At 49.4% G+C, this 15,128-nt stretch overlaps 2 protein-coding genes across 2 annotated transcripts in view; one reads left to right on the top strand and one right to left on the bottom strand.

Annotated features, from left to right (window-relative positions):
* Positions 1 to 8,534, bottom strand: part of NOC2L (NOC2 like nucleolar associated transcriptional repressor) — an 83,983-nt gene extending 75,449 nt beyond the window's left edge. The window contains exons 1-5 of the mRNA XM_034753612.1: positions 8,459 to 8,534; positions 6,631 to 6,810; positions 3,653 to 3,830; positions 2,606 to 2,710; positions 46 to 166 (exon numbers count right to left, since the gene is read on the bottom strand). Of these exons, the coding sequence (XP_034609503.1) occupies positions 46 to 166; positions 2,606 to 2,710; positions 3,653 to 3,830; positions 6,631 to 6,810; positions 8,459 to 8,478 (604 nt within the window). The 5' untranslated portion in view covers positions 8,479 to 8,534. The remainder of the gene's footprint in view (positions 1 to 45; positions 167 to 2,605; positions 2,711 to 3,652; positions 3,831 to 6,630; positions 6,811 to 8,458) is intronic.
* A 2,009-nt stretch (positions 8,535 to 10,543) lies between these two features.
* The window catches only part of KLHL17 (kelch like family member 17), a 36,370-nt gene continuing 31,785 nt past the window's right edge, over positions 10,544 to 15,128 (top strand). Inside the window, exons 1-3 of the mRNA XM_034753596.1 lie at positions 10,544 to 10,700; positions 11,641 to 11,864; positions 14,427 to 14,582. The gene's annotated coding sequence lies outside the window, so the exon portion shown is untranslated. The remainder of the gene's footprint in view (positions 10,701 to 11,640; positions 11,865 to 14,426; positions 14,583 to 15,128) is intronic.

Below are 15,128 nucleotides of genomic sequence, written 5' to 3'. Positions count from 1 at the left end.
TCGAAACAAGTCTAGACAGCCTTTAGCCTGGACAAAAGCTCTCACCGGCACTGTCAGTGACTTTGAATTTGCTGGGGTCGGCCCCACCGTCATCTCCTTTGGTAGTTGCCACAGATGCTTTAAAGGCCTGAGTGATCTCATGGAAGAGCCTGGGGGTTAGTTGCTTCTGGGAGAGAGGAATAAAGAAATGTTAGCAAAAAAGGGAGGGGAGAATGGAGGCAGCTATATTCCTTCATTAATAATCATCCCTCATTATGCGCTTTTCATCGATAGATCTCAAAGTGCTAAACAGAAGCAGGGAAGAATGAGTATCCCCTTTATACAGCTGGGGAGACTGAGGCACCGGGGGGGTGAGGGGGGAATGACTTGCCACATTACATAGTATTCTAAATGCTATTATAAAAATCTGCAGGACATGCAGGAGGCAGAGTGCCTAGGAGGAAACCTGGGGAGTCAAGAACAGATGTGCGACTTCACTCGCTCTGTGACCTCATGTGAAACCCTGGAGTCTCATTGGCCTCTTAACACAGCCCGCAAACTGAAGCTGAGAACCCCTGGTCAAGCCCGTAACCGTGCAGGCTTCAGTGTCACACCTATACAAGCCAGATGCCTCATCTGCACGTTACACGGTTGGCAGAACAGTCTTGCTCAGCGTGATCATTCGATCGTGCTGTTCTGTGTACAGTTTTCTGGGTGAAAAGATGCTACTGAGGTGGACCAGCACCAAATTTGATCTCTCCCACACCTGACACACACAGCTTTACCCTGGAGATACACCCCTAACCACAGGAGACCATCAGCCTCTCTAGAACATGGGCTCCAACAGCCCTTCAGCCACAGATTCTAGACCAGATGATCCAAAAACCGAGTAGATCGGGACTCCAGATTTCTGGGAATTACAGCCACAGCCTGGGGGAGGAAAACTATCAAGGGGGGTCTTTATACTACTCAGAAGACGCTCAGAGACAGAGAGAAGCCTGTCCCCAAAGCATACAATCAACGGGACTCTGTGGGTACGTCTACACACTGCAGCTAGGAGCAAGCCTCCGAGCCCAGGAACAGACACACGCTAGCTCAGCTCAAGCCAGCATGCTAAATATAGCAGTGTGGACACAGCGGCACAGGCAGCATGGGCTAGCCACTTGGGCACGGACCCAGGGGATTGGGCCGGCTGAACCTCCGGGGGCTAGCCCATGCTGCAACGTCCACACATGCAAGTCAAGTCACTCACGTACATCAGCGCATGCGGGATTGGGCCCTAAATTAAGAGGACTGTGACAGGGCAGCTGCCCCTCACTGGCTGGCAAAGGGTTAACAGCAGCCCTTGGAGTGGCTGTGCAGAACCCAGCCAACCAGAGGACGGCTTAGAAGCAGCCAATCAGGGTCAGGCAGGGCCCTATAAGAAGGGCTGCAGGGCAGAGAGGAGCTCAGTCTCTCCCTGGAGCTTGAGGGAGAAGGACTGGCTGCCTGTAGAGCGGAGTGCCTGGGACAGAGCAGTGCTGGGCAGGGTCAGGGGAACAAGCAGAGCTCCAGCCTGAGGCCTTGATACAGGGGCCGAGTAGGTGCTGGGGCTATGGGGAAGTGGCCCAGGGAAAGCAGGTAGCGGCAGAGGGGAAGGAGAGGCCGTGAACAGCTGCCAGCCACAGTGTCCCTGGGTTGGGGCCCAGAGTAGCGAGTGGGCCTGGGCCCCCCCATTTTGCCCCACTGGCTGGCCGAAGGGCCAGCCAAAGGACTGCAGTTTGCCCCCGAGTGAGGGGCTGGACTAGGGGCTGCAGTTCGCCACTGCGGCAAGAGGCTGGGCGAAGGACTGCCGGTTCCCCCGGAAGAGGGGAGACAATGGGCTAGGGGCACAGCCAGAGGGCCGTGCCCTGAAGAGGACGCCGCGGGTCCCCACAGACAGCAGAGATGGTAGAGAAGCAGCGACAGAGAGTGAGATACCACAAGAGGAGGGCGCAGAGCTAATTCCTAGAGCAACCAGCAGGAAGCACCACGGTGGTGAGCACAACCCGTTACAGGGACAAACAGGAGATGATGCAGTGGGGTGATAGAAGGGAGCAAATAATACAATCAGGCAGTTACTTAGGGCTCATCTACACACAATAATTGCCCTGCACTAACTATGCTATGCACTTAAAGCAGTACAACCTCCCTGCCCACCCCATATTGGCATAAAGGTGCCTCAGATTTGTATAACTATTCCCTAGGGGAAGGGGCATAAGCGATACTGGTATAACTGCATCTGCGGGGAGGCTGTACCAGTTTAACTATTTCAATAAAACAGGACATCGCTGTACTGTACAAAGCCTGTGTGGACAGCAGGCCTGAGGAGAATACCGTTTGTGCTTTTAACTAGCAGCGACAGGAACCAACCACAGACCAAGAGGCAGCAAGGCAGAGACATTTCACCCACTTCACCCCCCAGCTGGCAGGCCCAGTGCATGGCAGGAGGTGCCTGGGCCATCTCCCTGGTGCCGAGTGTCAATACGTTTTTAAAAGGCAAGGCTGGGGGGAGGCCTTTCAATTGGGCCCAAGCCCTCGGTATTTGCTGATGCACAGACGCAGGCCAGCCCAACTCCCTCTCTCCCCCGGCGGGCCCATCTCTCACCTCTGCAGCCTGTTTCCATTGTTCCACCATCTTCAAAGTCACGGTGATAAAGTCCGCTTTCTTCCGCTTGACCGTTTCCTCCTCCTCCTCCTCGTCACTTGCTTCCTACAACGGTCAGAGACACCCCCAGGGTGACACTGGGTTTACAGATCAGTCTCCGCTTCCCCCACCCACCACAGCCCCTTGAAAGGAAAACCAACCAAGTGGCTAGAGCGGCTGACAGGAGGTCAGGCCACGTCTCTACTATGGGCCGACTGTAGCTGTGACATTGTAAGTCAGTAGCATAGGCACAGACTGCAGTGACAGAAGGGGTGTTTCTGCCACTGTAGGAACACTGCCTCTCCCAGGACCTAGATGCATCTACACCAGGCGTTAGGTGTGAAAAATCCACACCCCCGAGTGCCGTAGCTACGTCACCCTAAGTTAAGTGTAGCCCGGGCCTTGGAGGCACTGGATTCTACTCCTGTCTCTGTCACTAGCAATGCGTACGACTCAGAGGCAGTAAGAACAAAGCCCTCTACGACGGCAAACAGTCGTCAACCCCAGAAAGAGCTCACAGCCTTACACAGGCACGTGACATACAGGACAGCAGCTCAAATACCCGAGTGTGTGCAGAAATTTACAGCGCCTAGCACAGTGGGGTCCTGGCCCACAACTAGGGCTCCTAAGAGCTATGAGAATAAAATAATAGATACTAGGAAGAAGGAGGCTGTCTGGAGCGATTTGGGGAGTTTAAGGGTGCTCTGCACATGGGAAATTCTTCCAGTGTGTGGGTGGGAAAGTGCATAAAGCCTAGAGAATGTGGAACTGGCTGCTGGAAATGCTAGATTGTATTATTATTATTATTTAAATCCACAACTGGTTTCCAAGCCACCAGCCCTAACTGCCTGCAGACCTTTGAGGAGACATTTCCCTCCTGCTCTGTATCATCACATTAGAAGCAAATTCAGCCCTTGCACTGAAACTCGGAAGCAATAGTTATGCCATGAAGGTAACCTATTTTAAAGACGCCTAGGATACTCCTCCATCCACCAGGCGAACCAGTACCTCCAGCGTTTCAGGCAGCGTGTGCAGACCCTTCTCCTCCTCATCAGAGCCGTCTGAGTCATCAAAGTTCAGCAGGGAACGGTCGTTTTCTTGCAAAAACTTGTAAAATTCAGGATCTCGTTCCTTCAGCCGCGAGAGTTGGTCTTTGTGCTCGGTTGCCTTTCCTTTCTTCACTTTCCTGATGGAGGGGGATCAGAAGAATTAAGACCTGGTTATTTATTCAGAGCGGAAAGTAAGTTAGGAGTTGTACAAGCAAACAAATCTAACCTGTTCATAAAAGCCCTGACTCTAAAATGTATATGCTTAAATGCTGTCATAAATAAGGTTGGCGTTCCTGAATGAGGGCCACAGTGGACAGGATTCTGGAAATCTTTCGTTGCTTGCTTTGGGAGAAAACCCATTGGATTTGGTTAAAATAAGTGGTCATTCACATCTTTTGCTGACATCCTTTGTTCAGGAAGGTGCTTCCAAATTGCACAGGGAAGCAAAAAAAGCTATCCTTGGAATCTGCAAAGGGAACACATCACTTTGGAAACTAGGGAAAGACACAGGCCATAAGATCATATCACCTTATAATACAACCCAGGTGTGATGCTCTGTACCTCGGGGGAGCATCCTACAACCCCCAGGTTCATCTTTATAAAATGATGTTGTGGTATCTAATGCAAAGAGTGCTTGTTATAGTGATGTTATAGTAATTGTTACAGTAACGTTACAGGTTATAATTTCATGTATATAGTTATGAAGCTGAAAATGTATCCTCATGGCTTAAAGCAAGTGGAGGCAAAAACTCTCCAAGAACAGAGAGGCAGTTCACACCTCATCAGGGCAGGTATGGGACAAACCCAGCCCAGCCTCACAGGGACAAAGGTCACTGGCCTAGGCAGCAACAAAAGAAGTTGTTAGGCTCTCCAGGGAGTCACCCCCGTTCCTTTGGTCAGTTTGGAACTGCGATGAGGTAATACTCACCTGACACCTGACTCTGAGGCAGGCGCAAAGCCAAGAGGGAAGAAAGGACATGATAAATGGGAGAGACATTTGCCATGTGAACTCTCTCTCTCCCCCACACCTACATCTACAGACACCACACGCTGATCCAAGGGGAAAGCCTGGCCGAAGAGCAACCAGCCAGCCTGTGGTGAGAAGCATCTAAGTTTGTAAGAACATTGAAAGTGCTAAGATCAGCTTAGAATGCGTTTTGCTTTTAGTTCATTTGACCAAATCTGACTTGTTGTGCTTTGACTTATAATCACTTAATCTTTATAGTTAATAAATCTGTTTGTTTGTTCTACCTGAAGCAGTGCATTCGGTTTGAAGTGTGTCAGAGACTCCCCTGGGGATAACAAGCCTGGTACATATCAATTTCTTTGTTAAATTGACGAACTCATAAGCTTGCAGCGTCCAGCGGGCATAACTGGACACTGCAGGACAGAAGTTCCTAGGGTTGTTTCTGGGACCGGAGATATTGGCTAGTGTCATTCGCTTGCAAGTAGCTGGGAGCAGCTGACATGCCATAGGTTGCGTGTGAACAGCCCAGGAGTGGGGGTTCTCACAGCAGAGCAGGGTAAGGCTGGCTCCCAGAGTCAAGGATTGGAGTGACCTAGCAGATCACCGGTCCAGATAATACCAGAGGGGAACGTCACACCAGGTAAAAACTTTTATTATTTTTTTTAAGTTGTCGTGGGGAAAACCAATTGTGAAATGTGACATTTAAAAACTGCTTAAACAAATCAATTCCAGCAACTTTTCAGTGAAAAGTGAGGCCGACGACAATCAGACCTTAACTAGCTCTAGTTCCACAACACCCCTGACATTCTGCTAATGGAGACGCAATGTTCTAGGGGGCCAGTGAGAACAGCCAAAAATCCATGCCAGATTTTCCAACCAAGTTTAAAGGCCCATTAATTCTACACATAGTACCAAGCCAGGAAGCCCAGCAACAACAGTTGCTCCCTAATCCAGTTCAGATTTGTAGCATAAATAGGACTTTACTGCATCCCTCAGCCAGGCTACAATCCTGGGACATGTACCCAATTAGGGGATATGCTTAAAACATGGCTAGATACTGTGCACACTTATAGCTAGAACCAATTTAGGAAAATCAGTTCAGGGGTCAAAGATGTTGTCACTGAGCCCCTGGATTCTATTACTGTTGTAGTGTAGACGGACGCAAAGAATGGTGCTTCAGCATGGATTAAACAAAGCTCTGTGTAGATTGGAGCAGAGGGTTTTGGGGCTGAGTGCTTTCGGCTTTGCCACTGGTCTGCTGGGTGACCCTGGGCAAGTCACACCTCTCTGTGCCTCAATTTGCCCACCCGTACAATAGGGACAATAACAACAAGGAGTCTGGTGGCACCTTAAAGACTAACAGATTTATTTGGGCAAAAGCTTTCGTGGGTAAAAACCTCACTTCTTCAGATGCACAGAGTGAAAGTTACAGATGCAGGCATTATATACTGACACATGGAGAGAAGGGAGTTACTTCGCAAGTGGAGAACCAGTGTTGACAGGGCCAATTCAATCAGGGTGGACATAGTCCACTCCACAATGCTACTGGCCTCTTCTGTAAAGCACTTTGAATTCTACTGATGAAGAGGGGTATGTAAGAGCTAGGTACTGTTTTCATTTTGTGGACAAAGCACCAGTATCTCAGGCTTTTTTAAGATGATGTGCTTAGAACTGAAACACTTTTTAAAGTGGGTCAATGGAGTGGAAGAATTATAGAATACCAGGGTTGGAAGGGACCTCAGGAGGTCATCTAGTCCAACCCCCTGCTCAAAGCAGGACCAATTCCCAACTAAATCATCCCAGCCAGAGCTTTGTCAAGCCTGACCTTAAAAACCTCTAAGGAAGGAGATTCCACCACCTCCCTAGGTAACCCATTCCAGTGCTTCACCCCCCTCCCAGTGAAAAAGTTTTTCCTAATACACCTTAAATGACTGTTCACATTTCCCCAATCAACAAGGAGCCACCCTTACTTTTCTGCAGTTTTAACTTTGAGTAGCTTCTTCTTCTTTCCTCCTGCCTGCCCATTCTGGCTTTGTTTCCCGTTAGCAGGCTCTTCCACAAGCTCTGATGTCTCCTCTTCTGAGTCACCATCAACTTCTGACTCAAATCCGGAAGTTAAAAATTCATCAACACTCAGCTCTGCCAGTTTTCTAGGTCCAGAGGGAGAAGAGAAGCGAGGGAGGAAGAGGAGAGGATTCAGGGCTTTAAATTAAGCTGATTTGACGCTCATATCATACAGCACTCCTGCCCCTCCCCACCCCGCAACCAAAAAAGAATATGTACTCAGCATAATCCGAAGTATTTACCAGAGAAAAACAGCCATCTCAATAGTTAATGTAATGTAATAGCTCAGTATCCCAAATTTTACTCATGAAGTGGGTCCACAGGCTGCACCTGGCCTATTCATAAGGGGTGCAAAATACCTGACCCAAGAAAAGTTACAGTCTCTTTAGTCTAGGAGATGCGTGTTTCTGATCAGTAGCAGAGCACACATTCCCAATAAACCACCTTTTGTTGAAACGACAGTATAGTAAGAACTTCTGACTTTACCTGATCCAGTAGGTACAAGGTTACACAGAAAACAGTGCTTTACACCCCAGAAATCATTTAGAGTGTGCAGAAAGCTCTTACAACACCAAAGACCACCTACTTTCTGTTTGGTAGCTCGCCAAAAGCTATTTAATTTAAAGCCTCCCCACGCTTTATTTCAACCAGGAAGAGGAATTATAAGATGAACAGCCTGTTGACTTAATAATGAGTTTATAACAACACACTTTAACAAAAGTTAACTGCGCAAGTCTCTTTTACAGCCCATGCCAGATGCTGTTTTGCAAAACATACAGAAATACTCGTTAAGGATGAGAAGGGATAAATATCTTTTTAATCGCTGCTCCCTTTTCAGGGGACATCACCTTTAGAAATTCCGGTTTGAAGAGAGGCGATTGGATAGAAATTTAAACTTCCGACCGCTGTGTTTGTACAGGTCATGGCCCTGATCTGTGACTGGTGCCCCAGGGCCCTATCACAATTACTATTGCTAATAAACGATGCCAGTATGCAATATTCATAAGCGGTGCCCCCAGCTCCAGGCTCTCAGTGACCCCGGCCCAGAAGCAAATAAAACCTGCTATGCGCGTTGCACCTTTCACCCCAAATATCTTACTAGCTGATACAGCTGGATCCCGAGCTGAGCACCCACAAACTGACGGGATGGTCCCCATCCAACGGCGAGTTTTGCAGTTAGGCCCTTAGGGGGCTTCATCCGGCCCCCCAGCTCTGGACACCCCTTCCCTGGCCCAAAGCCTGGCTAGGAACTATAAATGCAAAAATCACTCTTCCCTTCCCCCAACACAGGCCCTTTCCCATACATCCCTCCCCCCAGCCCGCCCTACACAGCCTAAGGGGGCAGCCGGGGGGGGTCTCCCTTGTGGGGCACCCCTCCCCCAAGGCCCCCCCCCAGAGGGGAGTCCCTGGCTGGTGCATTGAGCAGACTCCCTTAGGGTTAGAGCAGCTAGAGAGAAGCCCCCCCCTCCGCCCACCCAGTGCTAGCCCATGGGGGGGCCTAAGCAGGAATATTTTGGACCCCCCCCAACACATACTAATAATTAATAGGGCTCCCCCCTCCCCAGCTGCTCGGGGCCCTAAACAACCGCTTGGCTCATGCCCAGCGCTGGCTCTCAGCCCCCCCCCTTACAGCACAGCCAGCGCCAGCTGCAGCCCCCGCGCACGTGCCTGCGACCCCTGGGCCCCGCGCCCCCAGCTGGGAGCCGAGCGGGCCCGCCCGCGCGCCGCACTCACCTCCTGCCTCCAGCCGCCATGGCGCTGCAACGTGCGGCCCGCCGCCCGGCCTCTCCCACAATGCAGCGGCCAAGGGGGAGGATTGATTCCTTGGTTCACGAAGGTGAGCGTGCAGAATCACCACGCGGTAGGGCAGATGTCAACAGCAGGCTCGGCAGATTGTGATTGAGGGGGTGGGGAGCTCTCTCTCTCTCTGTTACACTCAAGAGGAACAACAGCAGGACCATATTGGGTCAGATCAGTGCTCCATCTAGCCCAGTGTCCTGTCTTCCGACAGCGGTTAGGGCCAGATGCTTTAGAGAGAATGAACAGAACAGGGAATTATTTCAGGGATCCATCCTCGGTCATCCACTCCCAGTTTCTGGCCGCCAGCCAGGCCAGGTCTATACTAGGAAATTAAGTCAGTAGAACTATGTCGCTCCGGAGTGTGAAAAATCCACACCCCTGAGCTAGGCAGGTAAATTGGCCCTAGTGTAGACAGCGCTATGTCCATGGGAGGGATTCTCCCGTTAAGTCTCTCATGGAGTATCTACGCTGATGGGAGAAGCTCTTTTTCACCAGTGCAGTGTTTTGAGTGTAGACGTGCTCTCAGAGACTTAGGGTTGCACTCAGTTCATGGGGTTGCCTCCCTGACCATCTTGGCTAATTGCCATTGATGGACCTCTCCACCACAGAACAAGCACTGATTAAAACTGGAGGTATGCTTGTTTTTTGAGCTCTGAGTCTCTCTACTGTTTTAGTATCAAGTATCGGGGGGGGGGGGGGGGCCGTGTTAGTCTGTATCCACAAAAACAACAAGGAGTCCGGTGGCACCTTAAAGACTAATAGATTTATTATGCCCAGATAAATCTGGTAAGGTGCCACCAGACTGTTAGACTTTAAGGTGCCACCAGACTCCTTGTTGTTTCTACTGATATAGAGACCGGGATTTCAGTATTAAACAGCAAACACCAAACCTTGAAGCACATTGCTTTTTAAAGATATCAGGTGATAGGCCAGATTTGCATAAGTGACTAGTGATTGAGGGTATGTAGGTGCCCAGCCTGAAACTCCTCCTAGGGGCCTGGTGGTCAGCACTTTGTGAAAATCAGGCCCCTTTAAAGTGCCTCAAGTTGGGCACCCAAGTAACAAATTATTTTGGAAAATGTTGACTTGATCTTTATAGAACTCTCTCTATGATATCTCTGGGTATCCATCACTATATCAGCACAAAGAGATCTATTCTATTCTATTCTATATAGGTTCTTACACACTGAGCAACTTTCACTCACATGTGGTTCCTTCTCTCTTACCCTCTACCTAGGGGGCGAATAGTGCGCAATGGAGTGTTTTGTTTTGATAGGAAGGTGAGTTTTTTAAAAGTGCTCAGAGCAAACGTGTTACAAGATGGAATATTTATAATTTAATACCAAAATACTATCTCACATTTTCTACAACACATATCGTTTAATATTTAATGTATGTTCTTGAGTATTAAAATTTCTCTCACACCTATTTTATAATGCTAACATCTATTTCTCTCTGTATTTACAGACACACATATAAAGATTGCAATACTGCAAGAACTAATATGAATCCCTTAGGCCGCAATTCATGTGAGTCTGTTGGATTCAATGGGGCTCCACAGTAGTCTATCCTCTTCGGGGCCTTACAGACAAATTGCATTCCTGTGGAGGAAGGTTCCAGTGATGTTGGATCAATTTTACAGGTTGCTTTTTGTTTGTTTGGTTTGTTTTTAAGTACTTCCCTCATTGTGAAGGGGGTTGTGATGTGTCTGTTGCAATGGGACACTTTCAAATCTCACCCCTTTGTTAAAAGAATCTCCCTCATCCAACCTGTTCCCAGTTTGCCAGCCCTGATATTAATTATTTTAGAAGATTTTTTTTTAAAAGAACGTGCCACTTTTCTATTAGGATTTGTAGTAACGCTGACCGACGCCTCCAACACAGCAATGAAAGGGAAGGTCTAGCTAGAGTCAGACCATACAGCCCTACTATATAGGGTTGCAATTCAGGAGCAGGCGGCGACTTTACACGGAAAGAGCTGTTATTGCTCCAGACACAGCTTAGAAAGGTGCACTGGGGAGAAAAGGAAGCCCCTTTGTGACATAGGCAAAGGGGAGGGCGAAGGGGGGATTTGAACCCATGAACTGAGTGCAACTATGGCTTAGCTAAGCCACTGGGATACCGTCCTGTCTGAACAAGCCAGCGCTAGCGCCTAGCCCCCCACAAGTTTCACTTGGGTGAGTGTGCTCTGGGAAAGGGTCTTTATTATTTTTTGCACGCAAGGGGCGCGAGACATTGGGGACTGAGCAATGGGGAGGGAGATTTAAGGTGGACTCACTGCAGAGCCACACATCCTTGTTGCAGTCTCCTGTCTCCATCATGCATGCAGCCGGTGTCCTGCGATTAACTCCGTTTGCAGGGTGATGCGGTATAGTGCAATGCACCCCCCCCCCCCGCCTCGTCCGCTATGATTCCCCTCCCTCCCAGCCCCCCAGGAGCTTGCCTTGCAACATAGCCGGGCCATCCATCCCTTTTGCAGACCGTTGTTTGTCTGTTGCTGGTGGTGGGATAGGCGTCAGACCAGGCACGGGCTGGTGTGGAAGCCTGCAAGGCTGAGCTCTGGTGGGCGAGGCGGACGGACAGACCCTGATGTCTTGCCAGTCTGCATGTTAGCGAACGCACGGCTCGGCTCGGCGGGGTTATTTCAGGTGACTTCCTTGTGGAGCGCGGCAGCTTCCAGACCTGGCGGGATTCAAATCGGGACTTGCCGGGTTTGAAGTCCTGTGTATATGACATATATTGCATGTTTGCAAAAGCCCTTCGGGGGGGGGGCGAGCCGTGAGGAGGGTCCAGGGCAGTTTAAAATTCCTCTGCCCCCCCGACTACAGTGGCTAAAAGGCTGCGGTACTGCACCCTCCAGGAGACCGGCTTTTTAAGGAGGAACTCCCCCAAGCCTCTTTCCCACCGTGAAGCTGCCCCTGCACACCTGGGATGGGCAAGGGCAGGCTCACCGCTCCCCCCCGGCAGTCCACAACGCCCTTTGCTGTGACTGTGGTTTGAAAAGAGAGGGCAAACGCGTCGTGCCCAACTCTCTGCTGGGGAAGATTGGGGAAGTAGGCGGAGCGGCCTTAAAAGTCTTGCCTGCACCTGGTTGGTTTACATTTGCGTCAATTTCAGCCCTGTAGAATTTGGGGGGCTCAGGACAAAGGAATCGGGAGCTGGAGGCCCTCGGACCGTCTTAAACCTGCTGCTTTCCGTGGTACAGCTTGGAGCGAGAGAGGGGCTGCTGGGTGGTCCTGAAGAATTAGCAGCGGGGGACAACACACACACACACACATCATCTTCCTAGGAGACCCGGGCGCTAGAGATTAGTTATGAGCCATCTCCCTGCACCTATATCTGTAAGTATGACCGAGCAAGGAGAGTCTATGAAGGTGGGAAAGGGGAATGTAAAGAAAAATAATCCAAAGCATCCCCTTTCCCTACCATGCATTTCTGCCCCTCATATTCTGTTAGTAAGAAGAACATTTTTTTTTTTAAAGGGGGCATGCAGAGTCACAATTTCTCCTTGAGAAGTTGTGCCCTGTCTTACTACTGTCATCAATTCTGGTTGCAAAAATGAGCTGTGTGCCAAGTGGGATTTGGTTGGGTTTTTTTTTTTTTTTTTGCTGAATTGTGTAAGTGGGAAGCGCTCCTTCCCATAGCACTGCAGAAATTAGGGCCATATATAGCTTCTGATGAACCAGGCACTTTCTCCTGGCTAGCGGGAGAGTCTCTAGTGAATTTGCTGTGTGTGTGATGTCCCTCTTAAAGGATCGTTTTTTACACTAGGACTGATATGGCAAAAATATGTAACTTCCGCACCATAAAGCTAGTGAATTTGTTTGCAAGTTGATAGAGGGTTGGGATTACATATGGAGTGCCCCAAGGTAACATGATGCCATTCGTCCAGTGCAATGTTGTAAGGACAAATTGAAATTTAAGTTCTGATTAAACCTGCCTTTGTGTCTCTTACTTACGACCAACAGGACCCTAACACTTACATGTTGGGGTTTAAAATCCATTTTATTCCCCTGTGTATAGCTGATCCAGGCAAGTTATTTTAAAAAGTCCTGGGTTTGAAATAGCTGGTCTGCTTTAGCAGGCTCAGATTGCTGTCTGTCAGTATTGCAGTGCCTTTCTCTGTGCTGCTATAGTTAAGCATCTCAGTCCTAAATAGGACTTATTTTTCATCATTTTGATATAACTCATTAAAAAAATACTCTGAGCTGAAGCCTCATGAGATTTGGGGGCGCAGAGGGGAAGTTTTCAACTTTCTAGGTGTTCTTACAATTCCATTCCTATTAACTCTACAATGTGAGAGATGAAAACTGCCATCATGTTAGTCTTGATATTCCCCACTGTGCCAAGCAGTTGAAACAGCAAAGGTAGGAGTACTGCTGGGGGGAGACCCTCCAAGCCCGATCAGTTGCACCAAAGAGGATTTTCCTTTTCCCCTGCTGTGGCTGCCTTTGAAGTGGAGGAGAGAATCTCCCGCTGCCTCTGTGACATCTAGACTGGCGGAACCAGTCCCAAGTAACGGGCAGTCTGATTCATCCAGACTGCCTCAGCTCGGTAACCGAGTACAGCATCCCCGCTCCGAGGAGCTGTCGGCTTTCAGATAAGGTCGGTGGAACCCAGGCTGTTCTTAGGGGCACTGGAGGGAAGAAATGCACAATAGCTGCTGGATGGCCTTGCTCACCAAGGTGTGGGGTTGATAGATGATATGGCGGTCAGCCACTTGCAAAATAGACCTGTGTCCTTTCTGGCAGGTTAAGGCCAGTGCAGAAACTCTGGGCCCACTTTGATCATTCATGCCTCTCCGATGAGAAATAATCTGCCAGCTGCCCTTGAGTGGCAGATAGATCCTTCCCCAAGAAACCATCTCTGGGCATCAATCATTGCTGCCAGGGAAAGACACAGTTGTGGCTGAATTGCTCTGCTTGGATTTTGTGGTCTGCCCGTGATCTCTGCCCATCTGGCTATGGAATGGAGACAATGGATATTGGTGGGTGACGTTCCCTTCTAGCCATGAACACAGCTAAAATGTCCACGTTGATTTGATATGATCTATCCACCACTTCCACCCTTGATGTCTGCAAGGTGTTCACTCGCCTGTGTAGTCTAGTGAGGGTGGGCAGAATGGGTTTGTGATGTCCTGGAAGGGAGTGATGGGACAATTGCTGCTCCTCTCTAAAGGTTCTTGCATGTAGGCGCCCATGAATTTCCCTCCTTCATGCATATGAAGTAAGATGGAGAGGCTGTGAAATACTTTTGGGCTGCTTTGTCCAAGTATTGGTGACACCAGGCTCTGTCTCTGTCACTGAAAGCAGATTCTAAGATGATATTCCTGTCGCGATTTCTGACCAAACCATGAAGCCAGGTGACAGCAAAGTGGGTATGACTTACTCCTGGTCAGGACCTGGCAGGGGAAGTCAGTTGGAGTGGACAGAAGTGGTGCCTGCACCCTGTGTTCAGGGATCTATGTTTGTAGTCCATGGGTCCTACTGGAGCTGGTATCACTTTGAGAGCACAGGAATACTAATGGCCCATCATGCTCTGCATCACTTTTGTCTGCTGGGGGGGCTGCAAGGGCTCCTCTCTGCACCAGCCCTTACTACAAACACCCATTGCTACATTTGTTCAAAGGGGGCGTAATTCAGTGGAGGAGGGTGCTGAGGCTCTGAACTGGTGGAGCAGCTTTGGGGATTTTTTTGTCTTGCTGAAAATGGATCATGAATATTTCTACCATGCCCAGGAAAGTGTAAAAACTCCTTATATCCTGGCTGGTGAGTGATCCGTGACCTGCAAAGGATTTCTGGGATACGTAGCTCTGTCACACAGCCTCCTGCGTAAATAATATATCTTTTTGTCATCACAACAGCTCGGGTAAAGACCATTCTAGCATCTCTCTCTTTTTAAAGGCCTAGCTTGGTATCCCAGACTGTGACGCTCAGAAGGAACCCATGGCTGTCCATTGTCCCCACTTAATTTTGTCCTCCACCTTGGGGAGCTGGGAGTGAAGCTGGGAGTCGGAAGATCTGGGTTCTATTCCTTGCTGAGCTGCCGTGTGACCTTGGGTGAGTCCCTTCAGTTCCCTGGCCCTCTTTCTCCTCCCACCTGTCATTTGTCTTGTCTGTTTCGTTTGGGGTTGGGACTGCCTGTGTTTGTACAGCACCCGGGGCGATAGGGCATCTGGGGCGGCTGTAATACAAAAAACGAATATTTTCAACTAAAGGTAAAACTTCCTCTGGCTCGTATGAAAGAGAGTCCCAGCAGAGGCAGGTGAGGACTGTGCATGAGCCTCAGTTTGGCTGTAGTGAGGCTACTGTCCTTAATGTTATTATGCAAGGACAGCATAATCCTAGAGCCAGCACCACACTGCATCACTTGGACAGAAGTGAAGGAAAGACAGGACCACTGAAAGCAGCCGAGCAGGCCCTCTGCCTACCCTAGTGCTCCCCTGGGCCTTCCAATTGATGGACTCCTGCTGCCTCCAGGCAAGTGCACAGGGTGGGGTAAAAGTGCTCCCACTCTAGCCCTTCCAATGCCGGGGAAAGCAGAACTTGACCCTCTGTTTTTGTACATTCATCAGCATGTCCTGTTATTTGACAGCCTGTGTGTTC

This window comes from Trachemys scripta, chromosome 19 (assembly GCF_013100865.1).
Source record: "Trachemys scripta elegans isolate TJP31775 chromosome 19, CAS_Tse_1.0, whole genome shotgun sequence".
NCBI lineage: Eukaryota > Metazoa > Chordata > Testudines > Emydidae > Trachemys > Trachemys scripta.
The sequence above is the reverse complement of the archived record's forward strand: the minus strand, read 5'-3'. Positions and strand labels throughout refer to the sequence as shown.